Source organism: Mastomys coucha, unplaced genomic scaffold (assembly GCF_008632895.1).
Source record: "Mastomys coucha isolate ucsf_1 unplaced genomic scaffold, UCSF_Mcou_1 pScaffold6, whole genome shotgun sequence".
NCBI classification, from domain to species: Eukaryota; Metazoa; Chordata; class Mammalia; order Rodentia; family Muridae; genus Mastomys; species Mastomys coucha.
Window position 1 is genome coordinate 2,622,303 of NW_022196912.1, and position 22,839 is coordinate 2,645,141.

The 22,839-nt window shown below is 39.6% G+C and overlaps 1 protein-coding gene across 34 annotated transcripts in view; it reads left to right on the top strand.

Moving 5' to 3' along the window:
• Nucleotides 1–22,839, top strand: part of Nrxn1 (neurexin 1) — a 1,104,407-nt gene that overhangs the window by 631,752 nt on the left and 449,816 nt on the right. For 2 of the 34 annotated variants that reach the window (XM_031356582.1, XM_031356583.1), the window contains exon 1: nucleotides 8,697–9,907. The exons of 30 other annotated variants lie outside the window; for them this stretch is intronic. In XM_031356582.1, the coding sequence (XP_031212442.1) occupies nucleotides 9,661–9,907 (247 nt within the window). In that variant the 5' untranslated portion in view covers nucleotides 8,697–9,660. Of the gene's footprint in view, nucleotides 1–8,694; nucleotides 9,908–22,839 lie in introns of those variants that run through there. 2 more of the 34 variants (XM_031356585.1, XM_031356584.1) reach the window with 2 other exon arrangements.

Sequence of the window (22,839 nt, forward strand, 5' to 3'; positions counted from 1 at the left end):
GTGGTATTTTGTTTTTCATGCCTTACGATAATGAATGACATCCACTTATTACAGGAGTAAGAAAACATGACAACGAATTCTATTATTCCATGTAATCAATTACCTTGGCATTCTAGTTAAAATTAAACTTTAGGGTTTTTTATTGGTTGTAAGCAAGAGAAAATGTTAACCAGAGAGTTCCAGGGTAAACTGAGTAAGGGATTTCATTTCTCTATTAATTTGGGTCCTTTGAAACTCCTAAACATGGAGATAGAGCCAACTTTGCTAATTCATATGCTCACTCTACAAATCTATAATTTGAGCATATTATTACTTGTCTTCTTTTTTGACATTCCAATAATTACAAAAATAAATAATTGACAGCATCCCAAAAAGTTATAACAAAGAAATATGTTTAAAATTTTGATTGAAGACCAGTGGTGATGGCAAACACCTTCAAACCCAGCACTGGGGAGGCTGAAGCAGGCAGAGTTCTGAGTTTGAGGCCAGCCTGGTCTGCAGAGTGAGTTCAAAGACAGTCAGGAGTATACAGAGAAAAGTTGTCTTGAAAACCAAAACAAAACAAAATGAAAAACAAACAAAAGCAAAACAAAAAAAAAACAAAATTAAACAAGCAAAAACATTGATTGAAGAATGAGTTACTATTAGGAGGGAAGAATGGGGGAGTCATATCCTTTTCTTTTTTCTATAAGGGAATGAGGTGGGTAATATCAAAATAAGCTAACAAACATCCCACCACATTTTAGAGAAGAGTAAGCACAGCCAGGGTTGGAGGCACAGGGCCTGCATGGGAAACAGCAGAAGTTGAGGCAGTTAAGACTAGAGAGGCTTCACAGAGACAACTTTGAGGCTTATCGTCATGCTATGAAGCTCTAACTTTGCCTGCAGTGAAGGAGATCTTTGTAGTGGAATAGCCTTGCATGCTAAGCTACAGTACTAACAACAAAATATCACTGTGACAAATTTGTAATGCAACATATACCTAATCTAATAACTATTGGATTTGATGGGGATCAGATTACAAATTCCAAGTAAAGCTATTTAAGATCCTATCCAAACTGCATGATTTCATTCCTTTCACTTCATTCAAATGGAGATGTAGGTTTCAGAATATAGAATTGCAAAGATAGAGTAAGCTGGCTCAAGATATAAGAACTTGGATGCTTAGGAAATTAAACACATGGTATGGACATGATTTCTGGTTTCTGGTTTAAATGCCTGTGCTTACTAGAGAACCAGCAAATTGTGCATTAGTTCCACATCCTCTTACCTTGGCTTATAATTGACCTTCTAAATCTGATTCTATCCTAAACAAGCTCATGTTACATTTTGTGCAGAGAGGCAGGAACATGAGGACTGTGTTCTGTTATGTAGGCAGACAGGTGCCAGCCTGTCAGTCTATGACACTGGTCGTCTCTGTGGCTAATGCTGGCCAGAAACGAAACTTGACATGCCAGCCCCTGGGAGAGATGACCTACTTGCTTTTGTTGTAGTGGGTGACTAGTTGGAACATTAGCAGTTTGGGGTTTTATTTGACAACAAATATTACCATGATTGGTTTTCCTCCTCTAAAGGAAAAAAATAACCCAAGATTATCATCAGCCATAAGATCAGTACATACATTTAGGTAACAGGTAATATCTTATTTGAAATGTATCACATCCCTTAATGCAAACAGTGACCCTTCAATTATTAGAATCTTTTTTTCAGATGAGAAAATTATGTTTAAATAGACTACCTAAAGTCACATTGCTAGTAAGTTAGTAGAGACCACTAGCACAGTCACTAAATAAGGGCTCAGATGCAAAGAGCAGCAGGGAAATTGATAGACTTTCCAACCAGACTGTTGGGAGATAAAATGTGAGATGAAAATGATGGTGTCTCGAAGTCTTCAAAAGTTCTTTACAGCAGAGAAATGGTCCAACATGCTTAGAGCACACTGACCTGTCTATAGTTTAGGAGGCAGCTAAATGGAGATGAGATCCATGCTAAGCAGCTTAATCCCAAAGCACACTGTGTTCACTAGTAAAGCCTATGTCAAGGGCAGCATTCAGACAGAGTAACAGTCGGTCTTTTTCCCCTAACCCAGCTACTCCAGAGTCGCCTAGCCACTAGACATTCAGGAGGCCAAAACCAAAGTAACCTGTAACCTGACACATAAAAAAACAACAGAACTAGCCGGGTGGTGGTGGCGCACGCCTTTAATCCCAGCACTTGGGAGGCAGAGGCAGGTGGATTTCTGAGTTCAAGGCCAGCCTGGTCTACAGAGTGAGTTCCAGTACAGCCAGGGTTACACAGAGAAACCCTGTCTTGAAAAAAAAGAAAAACAGAAAAAAGAAAAAAAAACCAACAGAACTTATAGGTTTTTCAATGCACACTATAATTTAAGCATGGTTGACTTAGGAAAGCCAAATTAATAAATTATTTGATATATTAGCAAGTTTAACAGGATAAAGATAGTTGAAAATATTGTTAAAACCCACTGCATAGCTCCTTATGTGAATAAAGTGTTTAACCCATCATAAAACACGTTCCAATAATATTAAATGCAGGACTATAATCTTTCTGCAGATGACCAAACTTGGAGAGATACCTGTTGTCACATTAATAATGGCAAAGAGAGATTCAAACTCACATACTCACACCCAGCTCCATGTTTCCCAGCTAAGGAATGAACACACTAACCTTGGAAGAATATGGGCTATAGGACAGTTTGTCAACAATACAACATACAAATTTGATGAAAAGTAGACAAACAATACATTCTTACAGTGACTTTAATGTTTGGTACTCAAGCAGATGCCTGTAATATGTACCTTGGTGCTTAGGCACTGACTTTTAGCTAGGTCTCATAAATTACATTTTTACTAAATAGGACAAAGGAAACATACAGATCATAAAATATTCCAGTCCTACATATAAGTAACCTTGACTTCACTGAAATCAACTGAATATCCAGACTTTAATTTCATTTCAGTGAACTGTGTATCATGTTGGCTCATGTTGAATTTACACCACTCTCCCTGATTTATATTACTCAGTAGACTCTTAAGTAATAGAGAGATTGACTATATACACCAGTCTGTGTCTGTGACTGGATGATGGGTGTTTGGGAATGAAAATGAACTTCTAAGTCTATATACAAACTACACACAAAATAACTGTTCTGTTACAGTTTTACCAATATTAAGGGGAAAAAAACAACAAAGGGATTATAGTAGATACCCAAGAGTACATTTAACTGTGGAATGTGGATTTCCTCTCTTTCTTTCTTTCTTTCTTTCTTTCTTTCTTTCTTTCTTTCTCTCTCTCTTTCTCTCTCTCTTTCTTTCTCTCTTTCTTTCTTTCTTTCTTTCTTTCTTTCTTTCTTTCTTTCTTTCTTTCTTTCTTTCTTTCTTTCTTTCTTTCTTTCTTTGTGTCCTTCTATACTGATCAATCTCACAATTCCCTTCAGGACCTAACATCATATAAAAAGGTAAAAAGATCAGGAGTTTACATTTAGAGTTCTCACAGAGTCTATTCTTTTGTGAGTCCTTCCCTCTTTTCTCCTTCAGTTCTGACTGAGTACAAGTAGGTGCAAATATGGGGTCTGCTTGTCTCTAAGAAGACATCAGTAGAACTGCCAGGTGCAAGACTGACATCTCATTTTAATTTTTAAAAGATTAGTGATGCCTGTGGGTTTTAATATACTTCCCCTCTGTTACATTAATGTCTACTTTCCTATTTAAAAAGCTTAATACTGAGCCATAAGGATTTCCAATTAAGTTTAAGGAAACTATGAAAAGGTAGAAATATCTGCCTGGCAACTATTCTATTCTTTAAGACAGAAAGAGTAACTTTGGGATATGAGAAAATAATTTGAATTGGCTGTCACTATTCTATTTCTTTCCAAATTCTACTCATTCTTCCCTCCTGAAAAGACTCATCATTCACTTCTGAACACTATTGTCCATCTCAGGCTCTTCATGTTGTTGTTCCTGGTAGATAGTTCTTTGATTATCTTTGGGTAGTAGTCAGGAGCTAGAGTTGTTAGAGGCAAGTGAGGGTCAACTATTCCTCTACAGATCTCCAACTAGTTTATAGTGAATGCAAGACATAGATCAGTTTCTCCTATAGAAACCGAACTGGATAATAATTACGCTTTTTTGGAGGGAAGGTTGAGGAGATTCTAGTCTTTTCTCTTTCTGTTTTTTTCTTTCTATTCTTTTTACAAGCAAGCCTAAAGGTGATTTGCCAGAAATGTTTTCCTTCATACTAATCTGAAAGTGTTGTAGTACTAAAGTATGTCAGGCTTATCATCTCTCAGTATTAGGTGGTATCAGGATACAATGTAAATAGCGTCTTCACATCATTTTGATATGACTATATGAGTTAATACAGTCAGACCATCGAGTCATGCCAACTAAAGATAATTTGTTGGTTCTCAGTATTATTTTGCCACCATTGCACATGATAAAGTATAGATGTATTTAGGATTCAGATTATTTTATTCCAATGGAAGTAAAATGTGCATACAAGATATTTTGTCTACTCCACAGAATTTCCTACATTAATAATTGAAACAAAGAGAGCCAGTTCCAACCCCTCACTTCAACAACTTTCAAACTAAAAAGCAAATCTTCAGCATTATCAAAGACCATAATGACCCAAGACTTTTAGCAAGTATCTCTGGTTTCTAAGGCTCTGGCTGTGATAATAGAGGATAAACTGTGGGCGAGGAGTCAGTATATTGGTACAACTTCAGCTGTTGCAGGGGCTGAGGCAAGAGGATAACTTGGGAACAGTGTGAGTGGTATAGTGAGTCTATATCTCATAAAGAAAGAAGAGAACCCCAGACAAAGTCACTGACTTTCAAAGACTACACATTCTGGAAAAATAAATAAGTCAGATAGCCAAAGCCGCATGTTTCCTCTGACAAATTTTTGAGCTATCTAAAAACAACAATTTGTCGTGAATGCCTCAGTTTCCCTTAGCATAATCTCAAATTGCTTGCCTAGTCATCTGAAGAGACACAGATTAAACAATAAGAACAAGCTTTATTACCTCATCCAAAAGAGGCATGTGTTTGTAAGGTTTTGCCCACAGTCTGGACAGAGAACTGCTTCTTGTTTCACAAAATTACTACCATTTATAACAAACACTCCCTGTGCAGCAGCAGCACTGTGTCCACCCCAGTACCTCCTAAGTATTGCAAAGGTGCCCTGGACATCTGCCTGAAAGACAATAGCTACAATTTTCTCTGTCAAGACAGCAATAAATACTCCTTCTTAAGCTCCTGAGACCCCTGTAAAACTAAGATTTCCAGCCTATCCTCTCCCTAACCCTGCCTTTATCCCCCAAGGCCCTCAGCAATATAAAGCAGAAGGGAGATTCTTTTTCAGTGAATTGTCTTTGGAAAACTCATTGGAACCTTCTGCATTGATTCTCTTTGTATGTGCTTTAATGTATAGGAGTCATTTCCTAACGTGCTACCTCATCTTTTCCTAGCAATCAAGAGAAAAACAAACACAGTTAATCTTGTTTATTCATATAGATTCTTCATCCCTTTTTCACTAGTTTGTCAAACTAAATCAATTCTGATGCTTTGATAATTATTAGTGCACTTGCAAAAAATAGTGAAATTTTCAGTCTCCCAAAGTGGTTTAAAGCTCAAGTTGAACAAGACTCTCTCCCTCCCTGCCTCTGGTCCTGTATCACACAAAAGCGTTCAGATGGCAATTTATTTAGTGTCAGCATTTTTATACTTCTTGAGTTTTGTTTTGGTTTGACTGACTGATTTTGGGTTTTGATTTTTTTTTCTGAGACAGTGCCTTATGTACCTACATTATTCTTCTACTTCTGATTCATCTCTGAAGCTCTTTGCTTACCCCTTTATGCTGTTCTTCACTGATTTTAATCATTGAAAATAATGCCCAGTCCTGTCACTGAAAGGTTTACAGGCTCAAATGTCCTTGACAGACAAAATGCATATCTTACACAAGCTTCATTTGAGTCGAGTTCAATGTTAGTTAATGAACAATGTGTATTAAGTAATATCTTTAAATAGAAGCATTTAAAAAGTTGTTTGTTAACTAGTGATTCAAAATGATATTACCAGGGTTCAGAAGAACCTAACCCGACATTTCTCAAACAGCAGTGATTCAGCATGTGCTGCTTCAGTGTTCACGGTGGCCATGGCCATGGTCATGGACCATAACTATAGAAAATGATGAGAATTTGGTGGGTTTGAGATTACCTATGTTTCACATATGCTGGGCACTAGAGGGAGTACAAAGGAAGAATTATATCCTGTCCCTTTTGGGGATCTAGTTGGAATGGAAAGGACAAATTACACCATCTATGGGGTGCTGGAGAAAATGCACTCCATTTCTTACTGATAGACAGGATATAAGGTATTGGGTACATTAATCAGCCCATGCAGCTTACACCTACATGGGAGAAGATGCATTCTGCCTAAAATGCATGGAGAATTGGATTTTTAAAAACAATTCTAACATTAAATAGTGCTTTATATCTTTTCTGCCTCATGGGATTATTAAGGAAGATAAGAGGGTGACTAGTCTATGAATGAACTCGTGGGATACTTCAGAGAGGCCAAGAAAGCAATGTGACATAATTAGTGAAAGATGTTTCCAAGGAAGCACAAAAGCTTCTCTGTCACCGAAACCGATCTTCTCTCCTCTTTCCATGCAGACACTGCAACGTCACATTCAAACTACGGGCCTATAAGCAGCACCCTCCAAGAGTGTATACTTGTTAATGGATGTGGGTGTGGACATACCACTGCTCATGTGTGAAGGCCACAGGACAATGTATGGGTGTCTGCCTTCTTTGTACCTTGTTTGAGATGAGATCTCTTTTTGCTGTGTAAGCTGGTTTAGGTGATATTCCTGCTTCTGGAGAGTCTCCTGTCACCACCTCCAATCTCTCTAGGGGAACACTGGGGTCACAGATACCTGAACTGCAACTATGTGCTATATGGGGGTTCTGGTGATCCAAGCGCTGGTTGTTGGGCTTTCATGGCAGATCTTTCTCCCCACACACGCATCTCCTCCATCCCCGGATGTAGTCTTAAGAACATATTCTGAACATATTTCTTCATTCTCTTGGAGCTGTACTTTATATAATACAGATAGAGAGGACTCTTCATATGAATTAAGATACATACTTAGCAAAACACAAGGATATAAGCAGCATTCAGTAGGAGAGGCAGGTTCTGTTCTGTTGATATTTCAGCCCCTCTGGGAAACTGAGAAACAGTGTTTTTACATAGAATAATGAAGTTCTAAAGAATTATATTTCCAGTAAAATGAAAGAAGGTTTGAGGGGGAAAGGGGTGATGATGGATTGCCACACATTTGATTTGGAACCCCTGGTATTGTTTGTGGATTGACTTACAAACTTACCTGTTTATAAGAGCTAGCATCCAATATACAAATTCAAATGGCCATGTGTATAAGGATCTGGTGTGAACCAAATCCTCTCAGAATAAGTTTCAAAGGTATGAAAGTTCGCATCAAGTATGGTAACACATTCCTATAATACCAGTGCTTATGAAGAGTGGGTAGGAGGATTTGGAGTTCAAACCCAGCCAACACTATATGATATCCTGTTTTAATATAGCAATAATTAATAATAATATTTTAATAAAACAAGGCTCTCATATTTTTGCCGCATATTATACATAGAGTAAAAAGTCTGTGAGAGGCTGTGTGCTCAGAGGTATGTGGATTTGTCCTTCAACAGAAATAACTACAAGACTCACTCTAGGGGCACACTGCTGTCTTCATCATTTGTTGAAATACTGGGCAATATTTCAGCTATAGCCCCGGATCTTAATCTGAAGGTGCCCCCCTACTTATCTTTTTTCATGTACTGTGTGTGATCTAGTATGAATGGCGGGCTTTTTTTTTTTCCTGTTCCCCACTCCCACCCCAGGGACACAAAGCTTTCAGGAAAGATGTCCAGTTTCATATAAATGCCTTTTTGTTCTTGGGGACACTAGGTCTTAGAATGTTTGCACTGATTCTGTTTCTCTTATGAAATAGGGTGAGAACCCGCCATTGGAATAGGAGAGATCACAGTTGGACGACTCGATATCTCAAGAATTCTTGGATATCCCAATTTATTTACTGAAAGATAGTTAACTCACATCACTTCTCTTTCTCTTCTCTCTCTCTTCTGCTCCCTGCTTCCCTCTTCTATCTCTCCCCTGGCTGCTCATCCTGTTGCCTTCCTAGACTTTCAGTCCCCCTGACTTACACTGGCTCCTGTGAGGCACGATGTTGTAATGAGGATGGAGGGCTCTTTGTTATAAATAATATGTGCAGTAAGCAGATCATCGGAACTGACGCCGAGTGGATGGTGTCAAGCCTTTTTTAGCAGTTTGAGTTTGAACACCCTGTAAAACAAGTTTGGTCCAATTTAAAAATAAAAATAAAAAAAATAAAAAAAAAAAAAAAGAATTCCTTCCCTTTTAAGAGCTCCAAAGACACTGGTTACTTTTATGCAGAGGGGTAGAGGACAGTGCCTTTTGGCCAAGTGTTTCAGAGGGAGCTGAGGAAGGAGCGTTGCGTTTTAGGTGTTTCCCGCATCGCCGTCCACGTGTCCCTGTGATGTGTGGAGAATGCCAGGGAGAGGCAAAGCGGGCGAGTTTTTTTTTTTTTTTTCCGGAGAACTAGACCAGCCTCCCTCGTTACTTAGGCTCGTCCTCTGCATTGCATCCGAGCTTCCGTGATTTGCTGTTTGGAGACTGCAGATTTGCATAGAGCCCCTAGCTTCACCAGCGTGTGTGGTTTTTCAGTTCTTTTATTTATTTATTTTTTCTTTCTATTTTTCTTTCCTTTTCTTTCTTTCTTTTTCTTTTTTTAAATGTTTTTCACCTCTTCCGTGCCTTCATCTGCTCCTGCTTTTCCTCTGCTCGCTTTCCCCAGTTCGATCCCTGCTGTCTTCACAAGGGTGCCCTCTTCCCTCTGAACCCATCGTCGGGCGTAGTGTCAGGAGGCGGCGGACTCGGAGATTGCCTCTGGAGCAGGCGATGCGCGGCGCTGCTCTGCGCGCTGCCCGGGGGAGGCTGGCGGGAGCTGGAGAGCTGGCCAGGGCTGAATGGAGGGAAGGGGTGCCTCGCGTCCATGGGGTCTGCTTCTCTCCTGAAAGGAGAGTGGACCGGCGAAGTGATCTCCCCGTTCCCCACTCACAATGCTAAATGGATTTACCTAGTGGATTCCCAGTGGATGGCTGTCATGTAGAAGTGAAGACCCTCCGGGAGGAGCTTTAAACAATTTCCAGGCTCCCCAACCCCGGCACACACTCTCGCCCGAAACTCTTGGGGAGTATCTCTGGAGAACCTGGAGCCCGGCAAACCTGGGAGCAGCCACCCTCTCTGCGCTTGCTGTTCTTCGAGGGGCTGCCTTTCCAGACAAGTCTTCCTGCCAGCTACATTCGCCTCGGCTATGTTTCGGATTGTTTGGGGTGTAGGGCACGGCAGACTCCAGGACCCTGAGAAGACTGTCCGAAGGAGGGAGAGGATGGGTGTCCTGGCGCGGTGAAACGGCCAGTCCAGCAGCCAACCGCAAGCCGCCCGATCCCCGGCTTCCTCTCCTCTTCTCGTGCCCCAAACTTTGCCTCCCGCGGCGGCTGCCCCTTGGCGGGCGCCCGGCCATGTACCAGAGGATGCTTCGGTGCGGCGCCGAGCTGGGATCGCCCGGGGGCGGCAGTGGCGGCGGCGCAGGGGGGCGTCTGGCTCTGCTCTGGATAGTCCCGCTCACCCTCAGCGGCCTCCTAGGAGTGGCCTGGGGGGCATCCAGTTTGGGAACGCACCATATCCACCATTTCCATGGCAGCAGCAAGCATCATTCAGTGCCTATTGCAATCTACAGGTCACCAGCATCCTTGCGAGGCGGACACGGTGGGTCTGCAATGCCAAGTTCTTGCGGGTTATCCCCTGGCTTCCCCTCTTCAACCCTGTACTTTATCGCGGCGTCTTGGCCCCTAAGGCTCTAAGATATGGGAGCCAGAGAAAAGGGAGGTGCATTTAGGTGTGCTTGTTGGGAGCCACTTATCTCTTTGAAGACAATAGAAGGGGATGGGTGAAGGCAGCGCGGGTGTTTGTGGTGAGGGGTGGGAGGGGCGTGCCTTGCCGAGGTGCTGGGAGTTGTGGGCATCTAATAAAGGACCAGCCTGGGTAGGGAGCCTGGCCCCGCTGGAAGGGGGCGTCTCTCGCCAGAAGGTCACTCAGTGGCCAGATGGGGCGCCACGCTCCACAGAGGGACAAGAGGGAGAGAGAGGAGGGCTCTGCAGAACCTTTTGTCTGTGCAGTGCTGCCCCACCTCCAGACCATCTTCCCTGGCCCGAGCAGGAGCAGTGAGCGTTCAAACCTGTGCATCTCTGAATCACTGCTCCCTGACTGCAGTACTAGGAAAGAGGTCCCAGGACTAGGCACCCACTCAACAGGAGGCCAGGCCCTCTTGCCTCACTTGTGCCTTACTTGGAGAAAGCAGCAGTATAATGAGCTACCTTCTCTGATCCTGGTCATTCTCTACTTTCTCTACTTCGCGCACGCGCGCGCGCGCGCGCACACACACACACACACACACACACACACACACACACGCGCGCGCGCGCGGCCGAGTTATTCTCTAGATGCAATAGGAGTGATCTGAGACTTCACAGACCCTATCTCCCTGAAGATCAGGCTCTTAAGCACAGCCAGTCTAGCTTCTTCCTCTGTGCAGTTCTTTCTGTGGAGGATTTCCGTGGAGTGCAGGCTGCCTGGGCTAAGCCAGAAGTTCTGCCTGGAAGAAGAGATATTTGAGGAAAAGGGATCTGTTTTCCAGTTTGGTAGGAAAGGGCTGAGTGTAGAGAAATGCCTTGTAAGCCAGTATTCTCTTATCTTTAGATGAAAGCTATATCAGATTCACCTAATTGCCAAAATTAAAATAACAAAATCAGCCAGTTTTCCCCCCCTTTCCAGTGCATGTGAGGCTTTCTCCACTATTAGTCTTTGTCTTTTCTGAGTGTAAGACCTGCTCATTTACCCAGCAGGCTGGAAGTTGTGATCACTTTCTTTGGCTGCTCTTCCATCTCTTGCAGTCCATTCATCTTTGAGACTCTGCTCCTTGGATCCTCTGCCCTCTCCCATGTATTTCCCCTCCCAGGGGCAACTGTTAGTACTACAATGATGTTGGCCCCTTCTCCTGGGATAGACTTCCTACCTCGGGACTACTGTGGGATAGGCATGAAAAGCTACAGCATGATCTAATGAACAAAGGCAGGTCACCCTGGCAACCCCTCTCTGGGAGTGGAATAGTGACACACTTTACTTTGGCTCCAAAGAATTGATTGTTTACCTCACCTGGTTCTCCCAGGAATTCCTTTAGAGACACCTAGTAAAACCTTAACCAGGGCTTTCTATAAGTGTAAGAGGGCAGATCCCTGGGAAACAGTAATGAGTTTCAGGTGTTCCTTCCACTGACTCCCTAGATTCTGGGGAGCATACTGCTACCTTACCTGAGTGTAGCCCTCAACCACTGCCCAGCTTTTGTGCAGAATTATGCCAGTCCCGTGGGAGGAAGGAGAGCCAGGGCACAGGAGGGCCAGACAGTGAGTGGGTGGGTAGGAGTGGTGCACCAGATGGGGGTATGTGAGTGTGTGGGATGGCTAATTGTAGCAGTGGGGCGCTATGAGCTAATAATCTCACATGCACATGAGTTCTCTGTGGGTCTGACTCTGCAGAGTGACCGAGTAGTAAGGCCTGAGAACGGGGACAAGGCCTGTGGAGGTGACAGAAGACAACAAGGGACCCTGTAGCAGTTTGACACTCCTTTACAAATGCAGCTTCTACCCAAGGCAGACCCTGTCTGCTGGTCTTTGGTAACATTTATTTCCCTCCAGAATACACTGATTGCCTGTATGTGAATGAAAAATCAGGCTTATCTATCATTAAAAAGGAGAAATCACGATGGACTGCTACAGACAGTTGCATTGGCCACATTTGGCATTATTCTTTAGGGTCAGAGAACTTTCTTTCTTTCAGAGGTGCTATTTATGTGGCCACATTTGTTTGTAAAACCTCCCTCCATCCCCACATACTCACCAGTCAGAATTTAAGGTCCTAAATAAAATGCAGGTGTGAAGTTTTCACATGTCTCCCCTCTCTTTTCTAGAAAAGAGGCAATTCTGTAGAGAACAAGCTGAGAGCATTAGGCTGAAAAATCTGCCTCTGAGGGTGGTGCACTCTAAAATCAGGGTGTGCAGGAAGGGCAGAGGACCCCAGAGTAGGGCTTATAGGGTGGTAGGTTGAAAGAAACCTAATAAGAAAGAGGTGATGTTGAATTTCTTGGGTCATTAAGCTTGATGGATATTTAGCTAATTATTAGGATAAAGGGTTCACAAGGAAAGAATTGCTAAGCTTAATAGATGAGAGAGAAAACAAAGCAAAAAAGGTAAATGACAGTGTGATAAATTTCTACCAGGAAATGAAGGCAAGTTAAAATAGAGGCTTTGTTTAAAATCTGTAACTCTTGCAAATGTGCATGTGTGGACAAATACGTGAGCCTGTTTGACTATATTAAAATTTCTGAGAAGCATAAGAATGTTTATTTCTTAATAAGGAGCACATACATATATGTTTAAATGTGTAAAAGGAAAGAAAAGCTTGGGTAGCATATTTTAAGGAAGAAAATGTAGTCTCTTATGTTTTAGAAACTGCTGGATCCAGGTTCATTCTTCTTCATTTTCTTCTCATGCTATGCTTCATTTGCTCTAAGATGAGGTGTCACTTACAAGGTTTTTGGGTGCAGGGGAGCTCATGTCTGTCATACGTGTCTTTGTGCAAGCTGACCCAGTTGCAGAGATTGTGGTGAGGATTTTCTTAAGTGCATATGTATGAGAAGCAGATTTGGAGACAGTTTCCGCCCTTCCCCTCCCAAATTTTGTATGAATTTAAAAACATAAATGGTGGAACAACTTCTATATAAAATTATATTTTTATAGTTAAGTCGGTGAAGAACTGTGTAACTGTAAATGATAAGAAGCAAGCCTGCTTATAATTAAAGCCAACTGGAGTCCAGAATAGACCCGTGTGCTCAGCCAGTCCTGCTTTTGTGCTGAGCCATATGTGTGGAGCATAGAATGATGTCAGTGCTATGCTCAGGTTCCCTGCCCTGCTCCCAGCATTCCTAAGCACCAATGTTCTGCATACTTTAGAAAATTAGCTTAAAGCCTCTCAATATTTTCAGGAGATGCAGAAAAGAGAAAGCATTCACAGATCTTAGCAACCAATGTCAGTTCTTCTCCTCCTGCAAATGTGAGCTTTGGAAATTATATTGCTGTGATGAGCTTATACTATTAAAGAGGAAAAGAGTTTCTCCAGGGAGAGATGTTAATGGATTTTAAAGCAGGGTTTGTCTTTGAGAAAACTCAATGACATTATTTAAGGATAAAATTCATAGCTGGAATTTACAACATATTCTTTCAACGTACTTTCGAGGCATATACTAAAGTTCTAGGAGGAGTGCTGAGTTTTGAAGAGTGCTTAGATATATCTTGTTTGTGTGTGTGTGTGTGTGCCAGGCTACTGAGACATGACATGTCAGAAATGGGCCAAGAAATGGAGCCAATCTCTGATCAGAGTGAAAGAGAAATTACCGTAAAAATTTTGTTACCCCATAGCCCAAAATGATTCCATGATCTCACAGGTTTTTTACACTAGGGTAGAGAGGGTTCGCCATGTGGATTCATGGCTGGTCTTTTGGAGTAGAATTCATTGTGAATCATCCAGCCACCACTTTTGTGCCCAGCACATCTGCTGTGGATTGGAACATGCTTGTTGATAGAAACGTTCTGACTTATTTTGGATCACAACCAAGAAGATTGATTATCAAAACTCTTTACTATATTCTACCTGGATGAAGATTGCTCTGGTCATTAATTATTGTAGGTGACTGGAGACTTTTTTTTCTTTTTTGGCTTTTTCGAGACAGGGTTTCTTCGTGTAGTCCTGGCTGTCCTGGAACTCACTCTGTAGACCAGGCTGGCCTCGAACTCAGAAATCCGTCTGCCTCTGCCTCCCAAGTGTTGGGATTAAAGGCGTGCGCCACCACCGCCCGGCGACTGGAGACTTTTTAACTCTGAATGTTTGGAACAGGTATTGCTACTCCACATCAATTTACTGCTGATGTTGTAAACAAAGACATCATTCATATGTCCTGAAGAAGATGGTCAGTGAATAGTGTTGCAACACATTTTTGAGATATTTATGTGCTAAATAATCCTGACAGCATAGAGAAATTTTGAGTTTGTCCCCAAATAGTAATATATTTATGCTTTAGATTGTTTATCCATTTGTGAGTAAATACACCATAAATGCCTCCAATGGGAAAGTATCTACATTTTTTTGTGTACCAGGTACCATTGATGGCTACAGTATGAGGGGATATATGGGAGAAGGGGCCAGCTAGGAGGAATCAGTGCACTTAAAGTCCAATTATCATATTTATACCTAGCTCTAAAAGCACATGCTATTAGAAAATATCAGTCTTTAGACAAATAAACATAATTCCTCTTTGAAAACAGGTAATCTCCAAACACAATGATAAACAAAACCCTACAAAGTTTATCCATATGTAGCAGTCATCTGGACTGCATCATAAAATAGTCAAATAAAAATATGAAACAGAATTTTATCACCACTATCTTCTATTGCCTTAAATTTTAATGTTCTAGGAAAATTTCTTTGCACAAGTCCCCTTTGTCAAGTTGCTGCTTTTATTTCTTGTAGCATAAACACAAGTTTTATTTTTCAGATACACACTGGACTTGTTTTATAAGTATATTTAAGATGGATGATTCATTGGTTTAAATGTACACTAACGTGTAAATTATTTAGGCTTCTCAGTCTGATGATGACAATTCTCAGAACTATGTTCATGTGAAAATTAGGCCATTGCCACTTATTGGTGTTGCATAAATTTACAAAGCTCCTTTTTGTTAACTTATAAAATTGAAAATTCAATAAATTAGAAAAATAGAAACAGCAAATGAGATCATGAACTTTAAACTATACAAACTATAAAAGTTTTATAATATTTAACAATTAAAAACCTAGTAAGCAGTAGCTATGCATAAAGGCAATCAACTGACTGAGTTCTAGGCCTGAGCCTGCCAATTATTAACTGAGTGACCTCTGGAATTGATTATTTCTTTAAATGTTAGCCTCTTTCAGCTCTAGGATTGGATGAGAACATCACTTTTCACTTAACACTGTGACAGCAGAAATCAAAGCAGCTTGAGTGAACCAGACTGACAGGGTCATGCAAATAGGAAAAATGGAGGTAGAATCTATGTCTTTCAATGCATCTTCCTTCTGGTTAAATATGTTTTCATGAAGCTCTTGGGAGGTCATGGGCAGACCTTGTCTAGTTCATTTACACTTTTACCTGTTTAGATGATCATCAAAGGTTTAAGCACAGGTGTTTAATTGAGATTAAGCATATCTCTCAGAATGTATTACATCACTTCTTGTATAGAAAACCACCTAGCCACCCTTCCTCTATTCTTACCCACAACAATAGTTAACCATCAGAGCCTCAAATATTGCTATATTTTGTATTTCTCTTTTATGAAAAGCACATATTTTAATATGTTAACAATCTCAGTAGCATACAGCATTTTTTATTGTTTATTGTCAAAGAGCTCCATAATGGCACATTCTCAGTATCAATTGAACATAAGAATCCTTTTAATTCCTCATGCTCTGCTTGTCTTTTCTGGAGCTTTATTGATTCTAGGGATGCTTGTCCTACTTTTTCTGTTGCTATGATGAACTACCCTGACAATTGCAACTTAAGGGACAGGGCACATCGTTTAAGGATAAAGTTCATCATAGCAGGGACTCCTGGCCAGAGTAGCTAAAGCAGTTGAGCCAGTTGCATCCACATGTGGCAACTAGAGAACACTGGATGCTGGTCCTGAGCCAACTTTGCTTTTTTTGTTGTTTTGTTTTTTAGCTCCAGCCTTGAGAAGGGTGCTGTTCACTATTAGGGTGTGTCTTCCGATTTCCATTAATCTATCTAAGTATTTCCTCACAGTCGTGTAAGAGGCTAACTTAATCTAACGAACCCCTCACAGGTGTACTTTGAGACATGATGCCTGTCAAGAGTTGACAGTAACCGTTATTGCACTGGGTTGTAAATGAATAATGAATTCAGGTCTTAAAAATAATCTGACCACCCCAAGATTTGCTCAGGTGGTGACATACCTAGGTGCCTAGAAGTCCTGCCGTGGGGCTCACTCAGGCTCAGGGTCCACTTCCCTAGTGCCCTCCCCTTAGTTACTATCTTAAGGGAAGTCTAGAAATAAATGCCTTTCTTCTTCACTTGATCTTCATCTTGGTTCATTCTTGTCTACACAAGTTATAGAATATCTCTTCATAGAGAAACCATTAATAGCCTTTTAAAATATTCCAAAATGCTAGAATTTTGAGAGTTATTCATCCACACTGCATCCTTCAAGTTTTGACAGAATGGAGTGAACACAACTATCTTTGTAAGTGCATATCCCTACGGTATCTTAACATCAAGTTTCTCATTTAAGCATCTGTGTAGCCTTGTCAGAGTGTATGATCATTATTTGCTGACAAAAAAACACATTCAGAGAGATGCTGTTATTTCCATGTCCACTTAATTAATAAACAGACATTTTTCTTTTGCTTTTTTGATGACAAGTATAGTAAGGCAGGGCTTTGAAAACTACTAGGCATGTCATTGTCAAAAACCCGAAGCATGTCTATCATTACTCTCCAATTCAATTATCAAAAGGCTGTTTAATATTAGCCAAGGAAGTATAGCTCATACCATTACTAACATTTTCCATATGTGTGTGTGTAATTTCCATATATATATATATATATATATATATATATATATATATAAAATTTCCAATATATATAAATATAATTTTCTTTATTGGTACATTTAAAAGAATATATTTGTTGGTTACCACACAAATGATGCTTCAATACATTTTATGTACAATACAGAACAAGGGCTTTTTTTGTTTTAGTCATTTACCATTTATAGTCCAGATTTTATTCCCCTTCCAGTTCACCCTCTGACAGTTCCACATCCCATAACTCCCCACCTCACCTCCCAGTCACCAAGAGATGTCCCTACCCCACCCCCACCACCCCACCATAAGTAAAGTGGAAATAAACTGATAAATAATATTTCAAAATCATGTTGCAACACTAGTCTCAGAGTATTGTAAATGAACAGCCATCACACTAAAAAGATTTATGATTAAATGGTACTGAATCTCAAGCAGGGTTTCTTCCAATCATCAAGTATAAGAAATATATGAACAGTTCTGTTGTGTTGACTACTGGACATGCCATTGAGATTTGTTAATGTGAACTGAGGCAATGTAGAGAAGCATTTGCCTAATGTATTTTCAAAGTATGTGTTTCTGTACATATTAGATTTTACAAAAATCCTATAAATATTATAGAAATTCCTATTCTTTAAGGGAACGTAAGTTTAATGCCTTGTATGTTCGGACCTGACCATTTATTTTTTTTATAGAAAGATTATAGATTTTATATCTACCATAAATACTTGGTAATTGACTTTTTAAAAATTTGTAAGTTTCATTGGTAGCAAAAAATATCTGACAGTTTTTGAGAACTAACAAGCAAAAGTCTGAAGCAACCAGGAAGGCAATGCTGCATCCTGAGTGTAAAGTGCAAGGTGGTGGTATTCTGTAATTTGGGCATTATTTCTCTAAAGCTGTTTGATTATATGCATATATCAGACTAACAGTACTGCATGTAACTATTTATGTAGTGCAGTCTGTCTGCCTGTTAGTATCTGTCTGGTCAGCAGCCCCATTTCCTCAATGACTGACTGCAGAATTCAGAGCAGCTAAACCCAAGAGATATTGGAGATTCTTCCTTAGACAGGCAACTTCCATTAAGACTGAATTGTCTACAGTGTGAATAGTTGCAGTGTTTAAGTCACATCACTATGAGTCACTGTGATATGTTCAGGACAAGAGTGGCAGCCACGATGCTCTCACACAAGCCCATTAGCACTTTCTTCTGAGCCTGCAGTCACAGATTTTAAAGAACTGTGGTTTTCCTGATGGATTCCACTGGGAAGTTTTATGAGATATGTCTCCATTGCTGTGAAAATGCTTTTGTTCATGTCTGTGTATTTATGCCATTTCTGTGTAGTTAGGTTTTTAGGTGTTCAAATGGGTTACAATTTGATATAGAGAAATAATTCTTAGCATTACAAGCCCAAACAGGTCTGTGTTATTTTGTATAGAAGATGTACATGGAAACTGAATTTTCTATTTGGTTTCCAGGTATTGTTTTATAATCTACCTCTTTTATATTTCATATTACTTTCTGAAAATCTTATCACATCCAAATATTTACGTCTGCATAATCATTGGAAGTTTATCAGTTTTTGAACTATATGTTTCTAAAGCTGAGATACTTTCCTTAATATTCTAAGCTACATCTTGTTTAAGTTCACAGTTGACATTTTCAATATTGTAATATGCTGTCTTTTGTCTACTGACCAAGTGATATCATATACAGGAGTAAGTTGAATAGTTATGTAGTCCCTATTAGAACGTGGCTAATTGGTCATGTTGGTAACCATGAAAATTGTATATTTAGTTTTCCCCTTCCTTAGGACTTGTCCTAAGTAAGGTATACAGTCTTGATGCACCATACTGAATACTAAAGCATAACTCTCCTGAAGTGATTCTGATGGAGATCCTTTTAAAAAGACTTGAATTTTGTATCTGTACATGGAGCACCATTTAGACACCATTGTAATAGGTAAAATGTAGAGCAACAGGACATTTGTCGTGGCAGTAATAAAGCTTTTGCCCAAGTAATCTTCCTTTTAGAAGTAAAACTTTTTCCTTTTAATAACGTACATTAAATTTTACTTCCTTCATAGAAGAAATTAATTTAACTCTTGCTTTGTAGTAAGGAAGTGACTTTAATAGAATATGAATTTGCCTTCCGAATTCTCTCCAGTATACAGATGACAAAGAACTCTGGTTATGCAAAATGATAGGAAATAGCCAATTCGATCATGCACTTTTTGAGTGGTTTCTTGATGCTTATATGCCAAGCACTGTTCTAAACTTGTAACAAAATAGCAATGCATTTGTTCTCACCATTCTCTCACTTTATACTATTGATGTCTCACTCCAAAAAGGTGGCTGTCTGGGTACAACTAACTTATTGAGTAGCCAAGTTAACAAAGCTGACATGATAGCACCTGCATTTGTTTATATACAAGCCAAGCAAGCACACTGGAAAGTTCAGAATCCTTACTACTTTGGTTTCTCTTTAGTAAATGAACATTTTCTGTTTGTTTTTTTCTTTCTTTTACCTATAACAAGTGGCACAATAGCTCAGATAAAGATTTTACAGATTTTTAAATTAGACCAATTTACAACAAGTCATTTCTCTGCAAGCATATTACTCTTTCCGTACATTGAATGTGTTCCTAGGCCTTGCAGTTCTTAACTACTCAGAGAATCCAAAGGTTCCTGGGCCTGCTTCCTTGGCACTGTGTTTATTTTGACAGATTTATCAATCTTCATATCTGCCACCACAAGCGATTGATTTAAGATGTTTATTAATCTTTATTAACTACCTTCATTCCACTTGGCAAATGCATCCTCTACCCAGCTGATAATCTGGTGTGATAATATACTAATCTGCAAGTATATCTATGCTTTAAAATGAATAGGCAACAATTGGAATGAGCCAGATTATGTGATTATATTCCTGAGAAAAGGGGATCCTTCTGTATGCAGTTAAGTAAAGATACATATTTTTCAAAGCAGATTATCGAAATAACAAACTACTTTGAGCATCTTAATTTAAATATATTTTTTTAATTAAGAGGACTTGAAAATTTTAAAAATCAAATTTTATTCCTTGTATTTTCTGGATTTATACAGTAATGTAAAGAATTTGAGCACATCTCAAAGCTCAGTTCTGATAAATTTGGGTACTAGATTATGAGTTGGGATAATATTCAGAAATTATGGTTAATGCTTTGAGATATGTTTCTTAATTACATTTTTCATTAAAAAATCCTTTTGCTCATTCAATTTTGCTCTTGAATTTTCATTTCATTTTATTTACTGATATTGCAACTGTATATAAAAAAGTCTGCGAATATCAATACAGGTCTCAGCTACCAAGTAAAGAATGGACCTTGGGCTAGCCTAAAATTTTTTCTTCTCTAGAAAGGAAAGCAAGACTGAGTGAGGTCAGATAGGAAGCCATCCATCCTCTGTGGAGTCTTCTAAGTAGGATTCATTTCCATATTCTCATTTGCTAGTTGATTATAGGTGAGACCAAAACTTAAATTCATTCTTGGCATCTACTTTATCCAAAAAGTATGACACAGGTTAGCTAGAGAAAAACATGTTAAAAACACCAACAACTTGTATGTCCCTGTTCCTGTGTGAGTTACACGAAGGATCCTGTTATTACTGAGTTGGCAAGGCTGCTGCAGTATGTTGTTGGATAGTTTTACCCTTTAAACACACGTGTGCATACACACACACACACACACACACACACATATATATATATATACATACATATATATATATATATATATATATATATATATATATATATATATTTGAGATTAAGCCTTTTTAAAATAATAAGGAGACAATAGAGCACAGAGGGAAGAGGTTTAGGAAAAAGATTACATCTTTCTTTGCCCAGCCTCTGAAAATGTCCTTAAACACAAACCTGCCTTCACTGGGATGTACTCAGAATGAAAGAGACTTCAAGAAGAAAATAGTATCTTTTGGTCCAGAGTGCCTGAAGTTATTTCTTTTTAATGGAGTCACTTTGATGTTTATGCCAAAGTCAGCTAACATGCTAAATCAAATGAAACTTTCTAGCGACTGTAATCTTCTCTCCTCCCTTCTTTTCTCTCCTCCCTCCCTCCCTCCTTCACTTCTTCCCTCCCTTCCTTACTCCCCTCCTTTCTTCCCTCCCTCCCACCTTCCTTCCATATCTGTCTGTCTGTCTGTCTATCTATCTATCTATCTATCTATCTATCTATCTATCTATCTATCTATCTATCATCTATCTACTTTTATTGTTCTTTGTATCGGTGCTTTGCCTGCATGTTTGTGCATGGGGCACTCTCAGAGGCCAGAAGAGAGCACTGGGTCCTAAGAACTAGAGTATAAATGGTTGTGTTTAAACATGTGGGTACTGGTAATTAAAATTGGGCCCTCTAAGAAAGCAGCAAGTGCTTTAACCATAGTCATTTTTCATGCCCTCCCATTTAATTGTTTATTTTTGAGAAAGAGCTTGAAGGTTTCTTAAAGTATGTGAACAGTTTTTAATAGATACTTAATATCCATGCTTTCTTAAAATATGTGAACAGTTTTTAATAGATACTTAATATCCACGCTTTAATTGTTTGTTTCTACTTATTGGAAAAGAGAGGCTGTTTGATGAGCCACTGTAACAGGAAGACTTTATGCTCATTCAGATTGCACTTATTTCTGCTGTCAGCAGAGTGCTGAAAGTATTGGGATAGTCACTCTACAGAGTAACTCATCACTTCTGCTTCTCAAAGTGTGAAGAAGACTTCTGATGATAGCAGCAGCCTAGAGTTGTAAGATTGGGGCAATCCAGTCAGAGAACTTCTTGCTTGACACTTGAGGCTACATCTTACTTCATATGCTCATGAGCTTATATGCTCTATAGAGTTTGGTGAATCTGGCATTCTTCAGATGGCATGCATGACCATGAGGATCTACCCCATGGCACTAGAATTGTTAAGAAATAAAAAAAAAAGTTTCCAATAGAGAATGGAGAAAGTTTTCCATAAGGAGGAACACATTCAGAGAGGCTTTTAAGCAACTTACACGTTAAGTGTAGAGGTAGGAGTCTTTATACAAGCAAATTACCAGCACCCATGCCTTATCAAAAATTATAATTTGTTTTTGAGCTTTTCACCCTGGTGCTAGGATCAAACCCAGTGTCTTGAATAGGCAAGCAAATGCTCTGCCTTTAAATAGGGTCCCCACACTTACTTCTACATTTCTAAAATTATATGATTATAAGCTCACTTTTTCTTAGTAATGCTATTCCAAGGCTGTGATCACTGTGATCAATGATAACTATGTACATGTACATGTGTGTGTGTGTCTGTGTATGTGTGTGTTCATGCGTGTTTTTTGTCTTGTTTGGCTTGGGACTCATTCTATCCTCAGAGATGCCTTGATCCCTTTGCTAGAACAAGGACTGCAAAGGCAAGACAAATGTTGACAGCATGTGTACAGAGAACTGACTTTCTACTGTAATTCCATTCATCCAACCTCCTCATTCATGATCAGTAGATATTTATGTTATTATCAAAATGTGGGTGTTTATACACACGCTGCTGAAGAATACTGTCCCAACCAGTGCCCAGGAGGCAGAAACCAGTCAGTCAGCAAGTACTTCTCAAGTATGTGGTATTTGGGGTAGGATATTGGCTTACGGGGGCTGACAGACCTAAAAGTGGCTGGAAACATCTATTTTGTGTCTCTGGATTTCATGCTGAGGCAGCATGCCTCTTGTTCTACCAACCACCCCAGTGAAACCTTGCTTCTTACCTGGAGCAGGATTACAGAAGGAGCAAAACCATATCTTTGTTGTTGTTGTTGTTTTTGTTTACTCTCCTGATAAATTTTCTGTTATTCCAGTTACCCTGTAAAAACACCTAAGCCAGTGAACACACCCTCCCTCAAGACAGGAGACTGACAGAGGATTTTTTTTTTTTTTTT